A 19,979-nucleotide genomic window follows, 5' to 3' on the forward strand; every position below is an offset into this window, starting at 1 on the left:
CTTCTGCCGTTGCCCCTGACTACGATCCTTGCTGCCTGCCCCGACCTTCTGCTACGTCCGACCTTGCTTCTGCCTACTCCCTTGTACCGCGCCTATCTTCAGCAGCCAGAGAGGTGAGCCGTTGCTAGTGGATACGACCTGGTCACTACCGCCGCAGCAAGACCATCCCGCTTTGCGGCGGGCTCTGGTGAAAACCAGTAGTGGCTTAGAACCGGTCCACTAGCACGGTCCACGCCAATCCCTCTCTGGCACAGAGGGTCCACTACCTGCCAGCCGGCATCGTGACAGTTTCTCTGCACGGAGCTTGATTGTCAGCTGCATAGAAAGTGAAAGCTCCACAGATTCTCACAGAAAGCTGCACAAACTGAAAGCTGCAAGAGAGCCTCAATGAATACTGCAAGGACTGAAACATGCACAGAGCTTTAGATTTTCTATTCATCATCACAACGCTGCAGAGATGTGAGGGCGGAAGTGGTCCCCCAGCAGGCTTCAGTGATGTCAGGCTTGCTGGGAAATGCCCACTTTCTCCTGCTGGGAAATTGCACTATGCGAGCAAGAAGAAAGGTAAGATACACAGCTTTTTAAAGCCCTGAAATTGTCCTTAAGTGTGGAAGGGTTGTTAGGAGTAGTTAGGGTACATAGCCTGAGGTAGTTGAGAACAGTTTATTTGGTGACAGGTACTTTTTAAAAGCCAACAATCCTGATCTATCTTCCCCCAATTGCCATCTGGGGAGACTTGGGACACTTGTTGCTATTTCTCCTCATCCTCCAAAACAAATTCACACTTGACAGAATATTCTTACTGTATTTTTTTTTGGCTTTAACAGTATCAATAGGGCACCCCTCAACAGTGCCATTAGAATTCCCTACTAGCCACTAAGCTTTGTCCTTTCCATGTGCAGCAACAGGGCAGGTGCTAAAAGGGTAAGGGCAATGTGGACAGCGTAGGTCCGAGACTCCTCTCCTTCCTTGTGGGGTACTAGGACCCATTTCAGTGTTGCGGACTGAACCCACCTGCAATTTGCTCAGTACCCATCCTCAATCTATTGCTTGAATGCGATGTGTGGGTCGTAACTTGGGCTCCAAGATTTGGCCATAAAGGGGTACCCCGCTGAAAAGAGCTTATCCCCAAAGGGTAGGGGATAAAATGTCTAATTGTGGGGGTCCTGCCGCTGGGGACCCCCGTGATCTCCACTGTCGTTCGGTGCATGGAGCGAACTCCGCTCCGTGCCCGATGACTGATGAACATGGCCACCACGCCCCTCTATTCATTTTTATGGAAGGAGGCGTGGTGGCTACGTACTAACCGTCACGTTCTCTCCCATAGATTTAAATGGAGGGGGCGTGGCATGACATCATGAACGCGGAAGCTCCAAGCATCCATGTTCCAGGCGCCGCCGCCGCCGGCCCGGAGATCACGGGGGTACCCATTGATTAGACATCTTATTCCCTATCCTTTGCATAGGGAATAAGATGTTTTCAGCAGAGTACCTCTTTAAGGGACATGTGTATGAGGCTCAGATAATATTATACATTGGCTCATGATGTGAAGGTAAATTGTGGTTAGGCCATTAAAGAGTAATATTACTTAGATCTGTATAAGTGCCAGTATGAGTCTCTTCACATGTGCGCAGGGTTTAGAAACATCCACGTCTCTTTTTTTCAAGCTCCTTGTGCCCCGGATGACATTGTGACAGAAATGGATTGTGACACTGGATCATTGGTTCTGTCATGGAATCTGATGGCTGATATTGAAAATTTCACTTCTAACCTGATGGGACCTGATGGTGTCAACAGAACATGCAAATCTATGGGAGCGAATTGTAGCTTCCCTGGCCTGCCCTGTGGAGGAGAATACACTGCGGCCGTGTATGGCACCAACAAATACTGTGATGGGCCAACGAGTACAAATGTCCAGATCCAATCCGGTAAGGCAGTGGAGTTCTACCTCATCTGACAGAGCTCTTCTTATTGTGTGACATACTTGCTGTAGCCACTATTAGAAAGGACAATACAAACAATACAAAAGTGGTATTGTGGGGATTTCTCTAGATGAAAATCTTAATAATCTGAATGTTAGTTACAGCCCCAGCCTTCACAGATTTACAAAGACTCCTATATGATTTCCTTGTATTTATAACAATTGGCTATTTAGGAAGTTCAAACGTACTTTTATTAGTGAATAGAAAAGTCTGATGCAACAACCCAGCATCAAAACCCGTCTGATTTGTTCACAAAATATCTGCAGCAAATCTGCCTAGTGTGCATTAAAGGGGTATTCCGGTGGAAAAATATTTTTTAAATCCGCTGGTGCCAGAAAGTTAAACAGATTTGTAAATTACTTCTATGTAAAAATCTTAATCCTTCCAGTACTTCACAGCTGCTGTATGCTCCAGAGGAAGTTCTTTTCTTTTAGAATGTCTTTTCTTTCTGACCACAGTGCTCTCTGCTGACACCTCTGTCCTTGTCAGGAACTGTCCAGAGCAGGATACATTTGCTATGGGGATTTACTCCTGCTCTGGACAGTTCCTGACATGGACAGAGGTGTCAGCAGAGAGCACTGTGATCAGACTGGAAATAAAAGAAGAACTTCCTGTGGAGCAAATAGCAGCTAATAAGTACTGGAAGGATTAAGATTTATAAATAGAAGTAATTTACAAATCTGTTGAACATTTTGGCACCAGTTGATTGAAAAAAAAAATTTTTTCCCACCGGAGTACCCCTTTAACTCTAAGGGTATGTCCACACGAAATACACAGCAGAAATTCTGAAGTCCTCATGTATATATTTTTTAGTAGTAATAGATAAAGGTTATATTATTACATCTAATGCCTTTACTTTACCTATGCTTACCTGATGTCTATTCTAATCTCCAGCCCCCTGTGCACCCGAGAACATACACCCTTCCCTAAACTGTACAGATAACTCAGTTCTGGTGTCTTGGGGTCCTTCATCTGGAGCCTTTAACTATACTATGTCAATGGCCGACTCCTATGGATACAGATCCTACTGCGGCACTGAGGACATAATGTGCCAGGTTCCGGATTTGCAATGCGGGGAAGTCTACACTGTCGCAGTCACTGCATGGAATCAGGTTTGCAGCAGTAAGGAAAGCAGCGTCACCGAGCTTCTAACAGGTAAGAATAACTTTCTTAAAGGGGTTCTCCGGTGAAAAACCTTTTTTTTAAATTTTTTTTTTAATCAACTGGTGCCAGAAAGTTAAACAGATTTGTAAATGACTTCTATTAAAAAAATCTTAATCCTTCCTGTACTTTTTAGGGGCTGTATACTAAAGAGAAATCCAAAAAAGAAATGCATTTCCTGTGATGTCCTGATCACAGTGCTCTCTGCTGACCTCTGCTGTCCATTTTAGGAACTGTCCAGAGCAGCATATGTTTGCTATGGGGATTTTCTCCTGCTCTGGACAGTTCCTAAAATGGACAGCAGAGGTCAGCAGAGAGCACTGTGGTCATGACATCAGAGGAAATGCATTTCTTTTTTTTATTTCTCTTTAGTATACAGCCCCTAAAAAGTACTGGAAGGATTAAGATTTTTTAATAGAAGTGATTTACAAATCTGTTTGACTTTCTGGCACCAGTTGATTTAAAAAAAAAGTTTTTCATGGGAGTACCCCTTTAAAGGGGTCCTCCGGCAGAAAACATTTTTTTTTTATCAACTCGTGCCAGAAAGTTAAATAGATTTGTAAATGTTTTTTTATTTAAAAATCCTAATCCTTCCTGTAGTTATCAGCTGCTGTATGCTCCAGAGGAAGTTATTTTCTTTTTGAATATTTTTTTTTCCAGTCTGACCACAGTGCTCTCTGCTCACCCCTCTGTCCATGTCAGGAACTGTCAGGAGCAGGAGAGGTTTGCTATGGGGATTTTCTCCTGCTCTGGACAGTTCCTGACATGGACAGAGGTGTCAGCAGAGAGCACTGTGTGGTCAGACTGGAAAGAACTATACAACTTCCTCTCTAGCATACAACAGCTGATAAGTACTGGAAGGATTAAGATTTTGAAATAGTAGTAATTTACAAATCTGTTTAACTTTCTGGCACCAGTTGATTTAAAAACAAATGTTTTCCACCGGAGTACCCCTTTAAAAGGAATTAAAAGTTATTACCTATCCACAGGTCAGGCTATAGCTAGGTCAGTGTTTTCTAAACAGTGTGCCCCCAGCTGTTGCAAAACTACAACTTCCAGCATGCCCGGACAGCCAAAGGCTGTCCGGGCATGCTGGGAGTTGTAGTTTTGCAACAGCTGGAGACAAACTGTTTGGAAAACACTGAGCTGGAGGATTGGGGATAGGGGTCAAGATCAGGAGAATGGAGGTCAATAGTCCCTGGTGAATGGAATGGTGGTGGATAGAGATGAGCGAACTTACAGTAAATTCGATTCGTCACAAACTTCTCGGCTCGGCAGTTGATGACTTTTCCTACATAAATGAGTTCAGTTTTCCGGTGCTCCGGTGGGCTGGAAAAGGTGGATACAGTCCTAGGAAAGAGTCTCCTAGGACTGTATCCACCTTTTCCAGCCCACGGGAGCACCTGAAAGCTGAACTAATTTATGCAGGATAAGTCATCAACTGCCGAGCCGAGAAGTTCGTGACGAATCGAATTTACTGTAAGTTCGCTCATCTCTAGTGGTGGAGCATGCTCATTGCTACTCCATTCACCAATATTAATTGACCTCTGTTCTTATAGGTGGAGGACTCCCACCGATCCCGCCAAGTTATCAATAAATGTAATTGGTTCAGACCACATTCTGGATTTCCTATGCCTTCATATCACAGTTACGGTCTACAAATTATTGTGTTTTGGCTCATCTTTCAGCCCCTTGTTCTCCGGTGAATTTACAAGTCAATATTACTTCTGGTTTGGTTGTCCTGACCTGGGGTGAAGCGCATGGTGCTGTGAATTACACCGCGGAGGTAACAGGCACTGACGGAGAGGTATACACGTGTCATACGTCCAACACGTCATGTGAAACGGAAGACCTCAAGTGTGGCCATCAGTACTCTATGTCCGCAACAGCTATTGGACCCCGGTGCAGTAAAGTCAGCGAGAATCACGTATTCCAAACAGGTGAGGAAGATACATCTATATATTATTACTATTTACCGGGAATAGAAAATGTTACCTAGGATTTATCAAGTGATCATTATTTTAAAGTGTACCTGTCATCAACAAAAACTTTTTATATAATGTAGATAATACTATTATATGTATATTTGTAATATACATTGGTTAAAAATTGTGTATATTTTTGGGTGAAGCAATGCTGTCCGTGCAGCTATTGCCTGTGTGTCTCAATGAGGAGTCCAAATACAGGAAGTGAGGGCAGGAAAGGAAGCAGGGATCTGTGCAGCCTCCTGACTTGTTAAAGGGGCACTCTGGTGGAAAACTTTTTTTTTTTTTTTAATCAACTGGTGCCAGAAAGTTAAACAGATTTGTAAATTACTTCTATTAAAAAATCTTATTCCTTCCAGTACTTATTAGCTGCTGAATACTACAGAGGAAATTATTTTCTTTTTGGTACTCTCTGCTGACATCACGACCACAGTGCTCTCTGCTGACATCTCTGTCCATTTTAGGAACTGTCCAGAGCAGCATATGTTTGCTATGGGGATTTTCTCCTACTCTGGAAGATCTTAAAATGGACAGAGATGTCAGCAGAGAGCACTGTGCTCATGATGTCAGCAGAGAGCTCTGTGTTCCAAAAAGAAAATAATTTCCTCTGTAGTATTCAGCAGCTAATAAGTACTGGAAGGATTAGGATTTTTTAATAGAAGTAATTTACAAATCTGTTTAACTTTCTGGCACCAGTAGAAAAAAAGTTTTCCACCGGAGTACCCCTTTAATCATCCTCTTGTATGAGCCAGGAGCATGTTAAAGAGCCTCAGTGCACACTGTCCTGCTTTTTCTTGCTGCACAGAGTCCTGCTTGTCCGCCCTCACTTCCTGTATTTGGACTCCTCATAGAGACACACAGGCAATAGCTGCAGGGAAAAAATATACACATTTTTTAATCAAGTTATATTACAAATATACATATAATGGTATTATCTACATTATATAAAAAGTTTATGTTGACGACAGGTACACTTTAACATCTAATGGAAACTCCACTTTATATCTGGATTATATTCTCCCTGAGTTGCTGTGTCATGTAAACTAAATACAACATTGTTCTGACCCTGGTGCAATGCTATGGAATGCGAATTATATGGCTGTATTAGGGATCGATCGTTCACACTGCCGGCTTGCACCACTAGAGGGAGCTCCGTTCGTCAGTCCGTTGGAAGGATGGGAGTTGAGCTGAAAAAAATTTACTACATGTCCTATTGTTTTTCTCCGCTCAACTCCTGTAAAATACCGGACACCAGACAGACCCTATTCAAGTCAATGGGATTCATCGGGACCCGATGAAGTGAGAAAAACCTGTGACCTATAGCCGAATGTGTGTGAGTTCATCATTCCCAGCCCTTCTCAGTGCCGATCACTGTTAGGGGTTCAGATTAGGGTTAGGGGTTAGGATTAGGGTAAGGATTATAAGGGTACTCCACTAGAAAATATTTTTCTTAAAATCAACTGGTGCCAAAAAGTTAAACAGATTTTGTTAATTACTTCTATTTGAAAACCTTAATCTTTCCAGTACTTTTGAGTTTCCTTTCTGCCTGACCACAGTGCTCTCTGCTGACACCTCTGTCCATGTTTGGAACTGTCCAGAGTAGGAGTAAATCCCCTTAGCAAACCTATGCTGCTCTGAACAGTTCCTGACATGGGCAGAGATGTCAGCAGAGAGCACTTGTGGTCAGACAGAAAGGAAGTTCAAAAAGAAAAAAACTTCCTCTGTAGTATTTAGCAGCTGATAAATACTGGAAGGATTATGATTTTTAAATAGAAGTAATTTACAAATCTGTTTACCTATCTGGCATCACTTGATGACATTTTTTTTCCAGTGGAGTACCCCTTTAAGGGTTAGGATTAGGCGTTAGGATTAGGGATTAGGGTTAGAGGTTAGGATTAGCGATAGGGGTTAGGATTAGGGTTAGAGGTTAGGATTAGCAATAGGGGTTAGGATTAGAGGTTAGGGAGTGAGAGGGAGCTGGCCGTAGAGCAGAAAAGTGTGTCCCTGTGCGGTGGGTTACATTCCGCTACAGGGACACAGTTTTCTTCATTACACCGGCAGTGTCAGTTGTACTCTGACCCCTTCTGGGTCCATTTGGCACAAGAAAAAAGAGCCGAATGGACCCTGACTGGATCGGAATATAACAGCCAACAGTTCTCAGCCTTATTTGGATATATATTGAATGTTTATTCCTTGACTATGAATTTACTGTGTGAGAGTGAACACAGGAACACCTCCACAGCCACAGTCTCCCATAACTGCTTTAGAAACTGCTGTAGAATATATATGAAAAAACTATGCCCCCATTCCATTGAAATTCATATTTATGGCTGATTTATCAAGACAAGCGAATCACATTCCCGTCTAAATTAATCCACCTCCAGTGCAGGAGTTCACTGGATTTCTTAATTCTACATACTTGCTCCTTCCCATTCCAATTGTCACTACATTTTCCCTCCTCCTGTTGGTATACTCCTAAGGTCAAGCCCCTCTCACACTGCAAAGATTGCCTACCGGAAATAGTGCTGAGGCTGCTGTGATCACAGGTCTGATCATTGTCTTTCTTTCTATTTGATATATTATTTTTAATAATATTATTCTTACTGTATTCCTTTTTTCCCTTAAGCTCCTTGCTGTCCTGAGAATGTATTAACAGAGCTGGATTGCACAACTAATTTAGTAACAGTCTCATGGAACATAAGTTCAGGTGCTGACTGGTACTATTCTGAAGCTGTTGGATCAAATGGCACCAAAGCCATCTGTAACTCCACAACTACATCCTGTGACTTCATTGACTTGACATGTGGAACACTGTACCTGGTTACTGTAACAGCAAACAATGAAGCAAGCAGTAGTGAGACGAGTTTTCCTATTGAAATCACAACTGGTAAGTTTGCCATAGTTTAGTACCTCATACCCATTGCTGACTATTTTGCAAATGGAGAATTACAGATTGTTCTATAATATAAATGACTGGCTGTGGAACACATACATAAATATAGGAATTCAAGTTCATGTTATGAGTTTTAATATTAAATCTAAGCCTAATTTCCGTGCACACCAGAATTTTCGTGCAGAATTCTGCACGGAGATTCCACAGCAGCAGAGTCCCATTGCTTTCAAGGGGATTCTGCTGCGCTCTGCACATAGCAAAATTTCCGAGCTGGAAACATCTAGCGCAGAAATTCAAATTCCAGTGTCCGCAGAAAGAACGAACATGTTCATTCTTTTTGCAGACTCTGCACGGAATGCATTGCCATCTATGAGACAGCGCATTTCCGAGCAGTCCTATTGCTGGCATGTCATGCCGGCACCCGCAATCTGCAGAATTTCTGCACGTGACATTCTGACACGTGAAAATAGCCTAAATCTGAAAGTGGAGTATCGCAAGTTCACCCGTATTACTGTTTTTTCACTGCCATAACAACATGAGGTATCACAAACCTGTAATTGTTTAATATTTGCATATCCTGTATAAGATGAGTGAATCCCTGGTCACATGACATGCTCCCAAGACAGCTTCTAAGTAGAGGTTTCTAGAAAAGCTGAGGGGGAGGAGTACCTAGTCCAACCCCCACTCCCCAGAGGGCTTGACTCAAAAAGCAAGTGCAGTCTAGCCAGAGTAGTGTGAGTATCTTCTAGCTCTGCTCCTGCTAGGTAGACCACTCAGTTGCAGAAAAGTGTAAACACCTAGCTATAGGGTACCTCCTATGTTCAGTTCAGACCTATCCTGGCTCCTGTTGTCCAATGTGTCAGGGGGAAGAGTCAGGAGCCATACACATAAGATGTGTCACATTTGAGCAGGGATAGAGTGCAGCCCTGAACTACCCACTCTCTCTGTCCCTCCCTACTTGTGTACCACCCTAGGCAGAGGGTCCACAACCACGGTGCAAGTCCCTTACTAAATAAATGATGGCAGTCAGTAGTCAAAACAATAAACTACAAAAAAAAACAGATAAAGGTCGGGAAAAGCTAGAGGCACACAAAACTAACACAAATCAAACTAAACAAACACGCAATGAAGCCAGGGTCAAAAACTAACCAAGTCAGCAACAGGATATGTCGAGGTACAAATTCGCTAATACAGAAGAGGTGTCAGAAAGCCAAGCCGAGATCAATATCAATAACAGGAAACACAGGAAAATGATGCTGGTTACTCATAGACAAGCTCTTTTACTGGCGAAGCATGAATGGAAAAGGCTTCTTGTGTATCCAGCAGGAGGACTCCAATAGGCTGCCACACCAAAACACAGAGGGATAGTCCCAGCAACCAAGGCAAACAAAAAACTCTCAGGCCAGATCAACCCTAAGGGTTCTGACAGTATGGACCCAAATAGACAAGACAGAAGACGGTGTCTGTGTAGGCCTTATAGTAGCAGCCTCCATATTGAGAGGCTTCAGATTCTTTGAAGTGATGAAAAATTTTAATTTTTTTTTATTTGTGCCGAATCATAGACTTTTCTTTAATTATTGGCAATGCGAGAATTTACTACACAGAAATGTCAGGAAAACTGAGGATACCTCTGGAAAAGTGTATTATTTGTATATTGGATATTATTTGGGCAACATATGTTTTATATTTTTCTCTTTTCCAGCTCCCTGTGTCCCGGTACAGGAAATACCCCAACCCAACTGCTATAATGCTTCTGCTTTTCTGGCTTGGAGTAACACGTCTGGTGCCATCAGTTATGTTGCCAATATGACTGGTCCAGAAGGAGACATATATTCCTGTGAAACAGAAGACACCACATGCACCATCAGTGGGTTAACGTGTGGTCAGCCGTACATTGTGACAATTACCGCCATTAATGAACAATGCAGCAGTCCGGCGTCTGACCCGGTTACACTTACAACTGGTAACAACTGATCACATCTGTTTTTATGACAACTTTTTCAATGGATAATACATGACTAGGAGAGTGTAGAGTTCCGCTACCGATGCACCCCAACCATTCCCCTCCTTCCCCCAGTCCTTAACCTTTACCTTAAGAATCACTGACTCGAAGTATGGCGCAAAGGCCACAGCGGACCCAACTTTTATTTAACAATACAAAATCTATAATAAACATCTTCATATAAATAACCTCCAATATAAATAACAATACAATAAATAACAGCATAAACAGTATTTCTCCCAAACAATCAGGGTTAACATACCCTCCCAACCAAATGTATCCAACCTTCCCCGTTCTGGAAGGAGACCTGAAGGCAGCTTCTGTTCCAGACCCGGTCTCCTACTTTGCCCTTGGTTGACCAGCACCTGACCCAAGGGCACCACCTTCGGAGACCCCAGGTCCCTTCCGCCAGGGACCCCTATAATTAGCTGGCTACCGACCCAGCTCCCCCCCCCCCCCCCCCCCGGGTCCTTATGACCAGGACCTCCACCAACCTTCCAGCATGCCTCCAAATCCCCTTCCAGCTCCCGCCGCTGCGACGACCAAATCCCCCCCCAACCTAACCCAGAACAACAACATGTGCCAGGGCGGGCAGGTGGGACACGATTTCTTCAGCCCGACTGGTCCCTCCTCTTCCTGCTCCCGGGTATTTTCCCTGGGCTTGGAACAAGCTCCTCCCCCCAACCCACACTTAACCCTGCCCTATCCTTTAACTACCCACTTTAACCCATTCCCTACCACTACCTACACCCCCTGTCATGTGCCCCCTCCCATGCTGTCCACTACGGGGGGTTTCTTTCAATATCTAATGGATATCCATTATTACAGGTCCGTGTGAACCTCAGAATGTGGTCTCCAACATCAGTTGTTCTAATTCTTCAACTCTTCTGACCTGGGATGAAGCCCCCGGAGCGCTGACTTATGTGTCCAGGTTGACATCACTTGATGGAGATAATTTTGGGTGTAATAGTACGGACGGCTTCTGTGAAATCCCTGGCTTGGAGTGCGGACAGAGCTACCATGTGACGGTGACAGCATTCAGCAGTGAATGTCAGAGTGCACCCAGCGTGCCAGTTGTACATTACACAGGTGATCAGATTTAACCATTACATTTATACAACCTGACTAACTGAGATTCAGCATCGCCATTAGGGCAACAAATTGTAGAAAAGTCCATGTTCTGGCACAAAAAAGCATGCCATAGCAGAAGGTGCACTTGCACGTTAAAAAATGACAACACGTAGGCTTACATCTTTGATGCTGTGAACTTTTTTTTTTTTATCAACTGGCTCCAGAAAGTTAAACAGATTTGTAAATCACTTCTATTAATAAATCTTACTCCTTTCAATAATTATCAGCTGCTGAAGTTGAGTTGTTCTTTTCTGTCTGGCAACAGTGCTCTCTGCTGTCATCTCTGCTTGTCTCGGGAACTGCACAGAGTAGAAGAGGTTTGCTATGGGGATTTGCTTCTAATCTGGGCGGTTCCCGAGACAGGTGTCATCAGAGAGCACTTAGACAGAAAAGAACAACTCAACTTCAGCAGCTCATAAGTACTGAAAGGATTAAGATTTTTTAATAGAAGTAATTTACAAATCTGTTTAACTTTCTGGAGCCAGTTGATATATATATATATATATATATATATATATATATATAAAGTTTTTTTCCTGGATAACCCCTTTAAATGTGCTGCAGCATGGGTTTCACCTCTAAAGTATGTGGGGGCGGGCTATGACGTTCCGAGCTCCCGGCGCCGGCTCCAGCATTCGGAACAGTTTGCTCCAAACGCTGAGCAGTGGAGTACCCCTTTAAACAGGTGCCTGCATGCCTTCCTTGAAGAATATAATATTACAAATTATGGGTACTAGATTTCTGGGATTTCTTCTGGTCATGATAGAATTTTTCTTCTAGTTTAGGGCAATTGCCATCTATCTGTCAATCACCAGCCACAGCGGTGTCCCCCTTCAGCAGATAATTGGCTGAGGGCGCCATCACTGCTACGACCAGTGTTTTTTTTTTTTTTAACAGCCTCGGTACGTGTTCTCAAGTCACCTAAGTGCAAGCAAAAAGTGCAAAATGTGTTCACATAAAAACCGTGCACGAGGATGCGGTCCATCGCGAGCCCTTCTCCGAAAGGAGAGAAGCCCCCCAATAACCAAAACCCTTTGCCTCCGGGACAAAAAGCACCTGCAAGGTTCCAAGGTACAATGTCCCCTTCCGCTGAAGCTACTCAGGGATGGAATGTGCTACTGGCGAACAACTAGGCGTTAACCAAGCTGCTACCAAGGAGCCAGTAAAACAGGTTTGGCATTCCAGCCGAAGCAGGGATACCCGAAGCTTGGCAGGAAGGTTAGGAACCTAATGGCCACACACACCTTCCCTAGACCGGCAGGAGGGACACCCAGAAGGCTACCGCACCTCGACCATTCCAAGTGTACATAAAAAGAACACAAATGTGGACACAGTGACAAAAACATAAATAATAAGTGAATGTGCGCAGTGTAATACTGCTCAGACATCAGGCGGTACCTGTCAGTAGACAGCAGATTCTGGGTCTTTTCAGGTCATCAGGTTGGGTCAGAAGTCTTTGTGGGTCTGATTGGGAAGTATTTCTCCTTGTGGAGACCCCTTGGATGGTATAGATGGTCTTATAGGCCAAGCAATGCCTCCTCTAGTGCCACCTATTTGAGATAGCTACCCTGTAATCCAATGGCCACCCTATAAAAGAGGTTTGAAATGACAAGATTTGCAGCTAAACTAGAATCCCCTCTAAAGGAAGAGGACCCACCAGCGGTTTTAGGGTTCTTGCCTTCACACGGAGACATGTTTTTCTTCATATGCACTTCAAAGGCCCTTTACCCAGCCAACCAGTATCTTGCGTTGTACCGATGAGGGGCGACAACCATGAATGTTAAACAAGTCTGTTCTTTTCAGAGCCTTGTGTGCCAACTAATCTACAAGCTGAGGTTGATTATGACTCGCATTGGGCATCCGTGTCTTGGACTACTGTATTTGGAGCTGAAGATTATACCGCAGTGGTCACCGGCCCTCAGATGGAGCGGTATTACTGTAATTCAATCCACTCCTCTTGTAACTTTACACAGCTATCATGTGGTCTGGAATATGAAGCAACTATTCTTGCAAACGGAAAGATATGCAGCAGTACAGTGAGCCCGGCCATTACATTTTACACAGGTAAGTGGAGATTTTATATGCAGTTATTTATATTAAAGGGTACCTCTCATCAAAAAAACTTTTGATATATTATAGATTAATGTATGCAGAATAACTTTACAATTGCATGTTATTAAAAAATATGCTTCTTTCTATTTAATTTTCCACTTTGAAGAAATGACCACTAGGGGTCTCCCTACCAGTCCTGGCAGCAAGCATTTCAGACTCATGCTGGAGTCCTAAACACTACGAGCTGCCAGTCTGCTTTGTCCACAAAGGAGAACACTCAGAGCTGCCAGCCTGCTTTGTTCACAGCCTGTTTGGCTGTGAACAAAGCAGGCTGGCAGCTCTGAGTGTTTAGGACCCCAGCATGAGGCAGAAATGCTTGCTGACAGGACTGATCGGGAAAAATACAATAGAAAGAAGCATATTTTTCATTAACATGCTATTGGAAAGTTATTCAACATTCATTAATCTAAAATATATCAAAAGTTTATTTGATGAGAGGTACCCTTTAAGGACCTACAGACTATTTTGTATACATCATGCCTGTAGTTTATAAAGTGTCAATTCTTTATACATCTTTAGTTTACATTTAGGAATTCATTTTGTAGCACTTTTATTTTTATTAACTTTTCACTACATTTTGCTTTGTTGGTGCAATGAAGCTTGGAGTTTATAATTCATGTTTTAGCCATACACAATAGACTGTTCTTGGCATAAATGCACAACTAATCCTACTCTCCATACTGGGCAACAGCTATAAAAGATGATGTTTGGTGCAGATGGTGACAGTGATATCTAAAGCAATTGCACTTAAAGGGGTACTCCCCTGGAAAACATTTTTTTTTTAAATCAACTGGTGCCAGAAAGTTAAACAGATTTGTAAATGACTTCTATTAAAAAATCTTATTCTTTCCAGTACTTATCAGCTGCTGTATGCTCCAGAGGAAGTTCTTTTCTTCTTGAATTTCTTTTCAGTCTGACCACAGTGCTCTCTGCTGACACCTCTGTCGATGTCAGGAACTGTCCAGAGCAGGGATAGGTTTGCTATGGGGATTTTCTCCTACTCTGAACAGTTCCTAAAATGGATAGAGGTGTCTGCAGAGAGCACTGTGGTCAGACAGAAAGTAAATTCCAAATGAAAAGAACTTCCTGTGGAGCATACAGCAGCTGATAAGTACTGGAAGGGTTAAGATTTTTACATAGAAGTAATTTACAAATCTGTCTAACTTTCTGGCACCAGTTAATAAAAAAAAATGTTTTCCAGTGGAGTACCCCTTTAAATTAAAGTGGTGTCCTTTTTAGTGTCAATATGAGCCAATGAGTTATTTGAATTTGTTTGTGATTAGCAGTGAATGAGTCTAAGGGTGCCCATACATCTTAGATTAAAGTTAATGAAAATATAAAATTTCAACTGAAAATTGTCGTTCGTCAGTTGAAACAACCTGTCAAAAACAACCTGTGTCTAAAAGTATAATATAGCAAGTTACTATTATAATGTTATTAGCCATAGTACACAGATCTTCCATATCAGCTGTGCTGTCTGGCTTGTAGCTATGATGTCAATTCACACTCTCTGAATGCAGAGCTCCTGTACCTGCCCCCCCCCCATCCCTTTCTGTCTGCTCGGGCCAGACCAGTGATGTGAAGGGGGAGCTCTTATTACAGCTCCTTAGATTGATTAATCACTAGATAAGGCAGCAAGAAGCTGTTCTCAGTCACCGTAGTTTCCATCAAAACAGACTCACTGCTGCCTTATCTAATGAGTTATAAATCTAATAAGCAGTAATACAAGCTCCCCTCTTCACATCTCTGGTCTCATCCCGAGCAGACAGGAGGGAAGGGGAAGCAGGGACTGTAGCTCTGCCTTCAGAGAGTGTGATGGGATGTCACAGCTACAAACCAGACAGCACAGCTTATATGAAATATTTCTGCACTAGGGCTAATAACATTATATTAATAAGTTGCTTTTTGACACAATTCACATGTTGTTTCTTTTGCCTGACAACCCTTTTAATAAAGAAAGATCATTTTAGCCAAGCAATGACAGACTGTTATCATTTGCATAATAAGAAAATAGCTTATATCTCAGCACTGGATGTTGTTCACTGTTGCTCTGCAGATCACATAACAGGTCAATCAGGTGTAAAGCATAAAGAGAAAGGTGTTTGTATATGTATTTTAAGAGGGTCGTGCAGGGATGGAACTCCGAGTAAAAAGAAAAATCTAATGTGTTCACATGTTCTTTTAGATGTCTGTCTGTTGATGTTATCATCGGAAAATGTGATAGGGTCTTATTAATGTAAATGGATTCCTTATGAATTAAAATCTTGAAAAAAAAGTGACGTAAATGGCCTGTACCAGCACTGCCCTTGGGAGAACACAACATTTATTATGTAGGTCAGAAACATCAAAGGAGAACTTGATATGGACTTCAAATTAAATAGAGAACTGTTACCGTTATGTGATCTAATAGTGTTAAATTCTAAAATGAAGCCTGAAGCCAAAAAATCCTTTAATGTCCAACCAAACATCACAGTGCACCAAAAAAAAAAAAAAACACGTCGGTTCTCAATGAGAAAAAAAAAATGCCTGAACATTAAAATGACAAAGAAAAAAAATAAACTTTTAATAAAAATTACTTAAATGGGCGCTGTCAAAAACAAAACATTTTTATACGTTGTACATCTTGGAAAAACATTAACCTTTATAATATACTTCATTAGAAAATGTCAGCTCCTTTTTATAGAAATCATGGTTTATAAGAAAGACCACTAGGGGTCCCCATACCATCCAGAACATAATCCTGTCCGGCTGCAGTATTATCTTCGTCCTAGCTGAAGCACAGGCTGGGACAAAGTCTAGAAAGTGAGGACGGGACTAGCACTCCTCTGAGCTCACTCCTGTCCTGTCAGACTGCATGAAAATATAGAGGAGGAGGTTACAGAGCAGCTTGCAGTGAAAGCAGACTCAGGGAGAAAGTGAATGTATGGTGGTAAGTGAGGGCGAGCTCAGTGCTTGCCTGAGACATGCCCCTTCCTGAGCAGTAGTGTTGAGCGGCATAGGCCATATTCGAATTCGAGAATATTCGCGAATATATGGACGAATATTCGTCATATATTCGCGTATATTCGCATGTTCGTAATATTATCGTTTTATTTTCGCATATGCGAATATTCGCGCATGCGAAAATTAACATATGCGAAAATTAACATATACAAAATTAGCATATGCGAAAATTCGCGTATGCGAAAATCTGCATATGCTAATTTTCGTATATGCGAATTTTCACTTGCCAATCTCACACAGTAGTATTAGATCCTTCTTTACACCACACAAGCTGGAAGCAGAGAGGGATGATCACTGTGATGTGTACTGTGAGAAAAAAAAAAAAATAATGAATATTCGTAATTACGAATATATAGCGCTATATTCGCGAAATTCGCGAATTCGCGAAATTCGCGAATTCGCGAATATGCGATATTCGGGAATAATATTCGAATTGCGAATATTCGCGAGCAACACTACTGAGCAGTGGATGACAATATGAGTGAGCAGCAGAGCAGTGGGATTTGTGAGCCAAATACAGAAGCTACACACATAAAAAATCAGCATCACCTAGTGAGCGACACAAGGGCGGACACAGACAGCAGAAGGCCCCTGTGCAAAAAAATGCTATAAAATTGCACTACAACTCACATTAAAGTAAAACGGTCAGCCAGTGGTACTGGCTGATAGTGCCGGGGGACGCTGATAAGTTTGATGCCTACTGTGTCCGGATCCGCTCAGCCGGCTGAGATCTTCCTTTTTCCGTTTATGCTAATTAGGTGCTAACTGGCACAGCCGGGGTAATTGGCACTCTGATGTCAACACCACTCGTCCGCAGCGCCGCCCAGCTTATCAATATTCCTCCCCTCCCTCTTCATTACAGAGCAGGGAGAAAAGGGAGACGCGGAGGGAGGAGAGGAATATTGATGAGCTGGGAGGCGCTGCGGATGAGTGGTGCTGATATCAGAGTGCCAGTTACCCCGCCTATGCCAGTTAGCACCTAATTAGCATAGATGGAAAAACTAAGATTTCGGCCGAACGGCTGGGCGGCGCATCTGGGTACGATAGGCATCAAACTGATCAGCAACCCCCGCACTACCATCCAGTACCGCTGGTTAGTGTGGGGGAGCAAGTTGACAGTTTTCCTTTTAATCTGCAGCATTAGGTATGCAGCAGTTCCCCCACATTAGGTAGCATAGATTCCACACATTAGGGAGCAGTTTCCCCATATTAAGTAGCATAGATTCCCCACATTAGGTAGCACTTTCCCCACATTAGGTAGCAGTTTCCCCACATTAGGTAGCATAGTTTACCCACATTAGGTAGCATAGATTCCCCTCATTAGGTAGCATAGATTCCCCACATTAAGTAGCAGTTTCCCCACATTAGGTAGCATAGCCCCCCCCCCCCCCACACACACAGACACACAAACAGACACACACATAGACACACACACAGACACACAGCAGTTCCCTCACATTAGGTAACATAGTTTCCCCACATTAGGTAGCAGTTACTCCACATTAGGTAGCATAGTTTCCGCACATTAGGTAGCATAGATTCCCAAAATTAGGTAGCAGTTTCCACACACACACACAAACACAGACACACACAGACACACACACAGACACACACACAGACACAAACACAGACACAGAGAGAGTAGCAGTTACCCCACATTAGGTAGCAGTTCCCCCCCACCCCCCACACACACACAGACACAGACATACATGCAAATACACACAAAGACACACAAACACGCGCACACACACACGCAGACAGACACACACACGCAAATACACACAGACACAGACACACATTCCCACATTAGGTCAGATAGACACACACAGACACACACACACACAAACACACACACACACAGACCCACACAAAGACACACACTCAGACACACAGACAGTAGCAGTTACCCCGCATTAGGTAGCATAGTTTCCCCACATTAGGTAGCAGTTCCCCCCCCCCCCCACACACACACTCAGACACACACACACAGAAAGACACAGACACACACAGATATACACACACACAGAGACACACACATAGACAAACTTACCTGGCCTGGGCAGCGCTTCTCCTCTCCGGTGGCGGCCTGACGAGTGGCGTCATTGACATTCTCCTTGCGCAGAGCAACGTCCCTCGTCAGACTCGGGCCGGCCGGCTGCAGACTCACTGTCTAAAGTGCCCGCGGTGCTGTTATGCGCTGCGGCCGCTTTAGAACAGTGAGCAGCGGCGGTGCAGCGAAGGGCGGCGGGCTCCCTCACACACTGGGCCCTGTGCAGCTGAACCGGCTGCATAGGCAATATGTCCGCCCCTGGAGTGACATATAGAAGCATTTTTGTTCTATGTTCTGACAGTTATGCTTTAATGGGGTACTCTGGGGAAAAACTTTTTTTTTATCAACTGGTGCCAGAAAGTTACAGATTTGTAAATTACTTCTATTAAAAAATCTTAATCCTTCCTGTACTTATTAGCTGCTGAATACTACAGTGGAAATTATTTTCCGTTTGAAACACAGAGCTCTCTGCTGACATCATGGCCACAGTGCTCTCAGCTGACATCTCTGTCCATTTTAGGAACTGTCCAGAGTAGGAGAAAATCCCCATAGCAAACATAGGCTGCTCTGGACAGTTCCTAAAATGGACAGAGATGTCAGCAGAGAGCACTGTGCTCATGATGTCAGCAGAGAGCTCTGTGTTTCAAACGGAAAATAATTTCCACTGTAGTATTCAGCAGCTAATAAGTACAGGAAGGATTAAGATTTTTTAATAGAAGTAATTTACAAATCTGTTTAACTTTGTGGCACCAGTTGATAAAAAAAAATAAATAAATAAATAAATAAATAAATAAAAAAGTTTTTCACCGGAGTACCCCTTTAAAACAGATAATTAAAAAAAAAAATTTGTACTGGAATATCTGGATTTTTTAAGGGAACATACACACCTTGCACCAAAATTAACACTAAATTTGATGATTTTGTTGTGGATTTTCTGCCGCTACCTTTTCTGCAGATTATGCAAATTAGGATGAAAATACAAGTAATAATCGGCAGATTGGAATTTCGCTGAGGTACTTGAAAGCGTTGCTGCAGCAGAATCTGTGGATTTCTTGAAGATTTTGACTTCCCAAAGTTGCATAATTCCGCAGTGTCATAAGTTTATATAAATGACAGTAACAATCTCCGGTTTTATGTAAAGTGCAATGTAACTACAGTACAATCCTTTTTATACTCAGTGTGATATGGTAGAGACGGCAGATATTTGTAGTGGGACACTGCATATGCTTTACTTATTATATACATTTTTATGGTAATTCTTGGTAAGGAAGGCCTGACCTATATACACGCAGTTTCAGGATTTTAGGACATTTACTTTTTCTTCTACAGCTCCATGTTTGGCGGATAATATAGAATTACATTATGAGTGCGGTGCGGAATATGCAGTGGTGGCCTGGGATGCAGCCCTCGGTGCGATGAACTACACGGCCTCTATCAGCACGCAGCACGGCCATGTGGTTACCTGTAGCACTGCAGGCACAAACTGTACTGTTAGCGATATGCAGTGCGGACAGGTCTATTCCGTGATCGTGGACTCCTTTGGGATGCAAAGCAGCAGCAGATCTGTCTCTCCAGGACTGACTCAAACAGGTAACTTTTATAGTGTGGTTAACATAGTTATATTGAAGAACTGTCCCGCTAAAATATGTATCTGATTTCT

The 19,979-nt window shown here is 42.9% G+C and overlaps 1 protein-coding gene across 7 annotated transcripts in view; it reads left to right on the forward strand.

Annotated features, from left to right (window-relative positions):
- The window catches only part of LOC130275479 (uncharacterized), a 157,579-nt gene that overhangs the window by 71,824 nt on the left and 65,776 nt on the right, over window positions 1–19,979 (forward strand). For 6 of the 7 annotated variants that reach the window (XM_056523510.1, XM_056523513.1, XM_056523508.1 and 3 more), the window contains 8 exons: window positions 1,668–1,928; window positions 2,877–3,137; window positions 4,832–5,083; window positions 7,755–8,015; window positions 9,724–9,984; window positions 10,852–11,112; window positions 12,958–13,218; window positions 19,649–19,909. In XM_056523510.1, the coding sequence (XP_056379485.1) occupies window positions 1,668–1,928; window positions 2,877–3,137; window positions 4,832–5,083; window positions 7,755–8,015; window positions 9,724–9,984; window positions 10,852–11,112; window positions 12,958–13,218; window positions 19,649–19,909 (2,079 nt within the window). The remainder of the gene's footprint in view (window positions 1–1,667; window positions 1,929–2,876; window positions 3,138–4,831; window positions 5,084–7,754; window positions 8,016–9,723; window positions 9,985–10,851; window positions 11,113–12,957; window positions 13,219–19,648; window positions 19,910–19,979) is intronic. The other variant, XM_056523512.1, reaches the window with a different exon arrangement.

The sequence above is a fragment of the Hyla sarda genome, chromosome 6 (assembly GCF_029499605.1).
Source record: "Hyla sarda isolate aHylSar1 chromosome 6, aHylSar1.hap1, whole genome shotgun sequence".
Lineage (NCBI taxonomy): Eukaryota > Metazoa > Chordata > Amphibia > Anura > Hylidae > Hyla > Hyla sarda.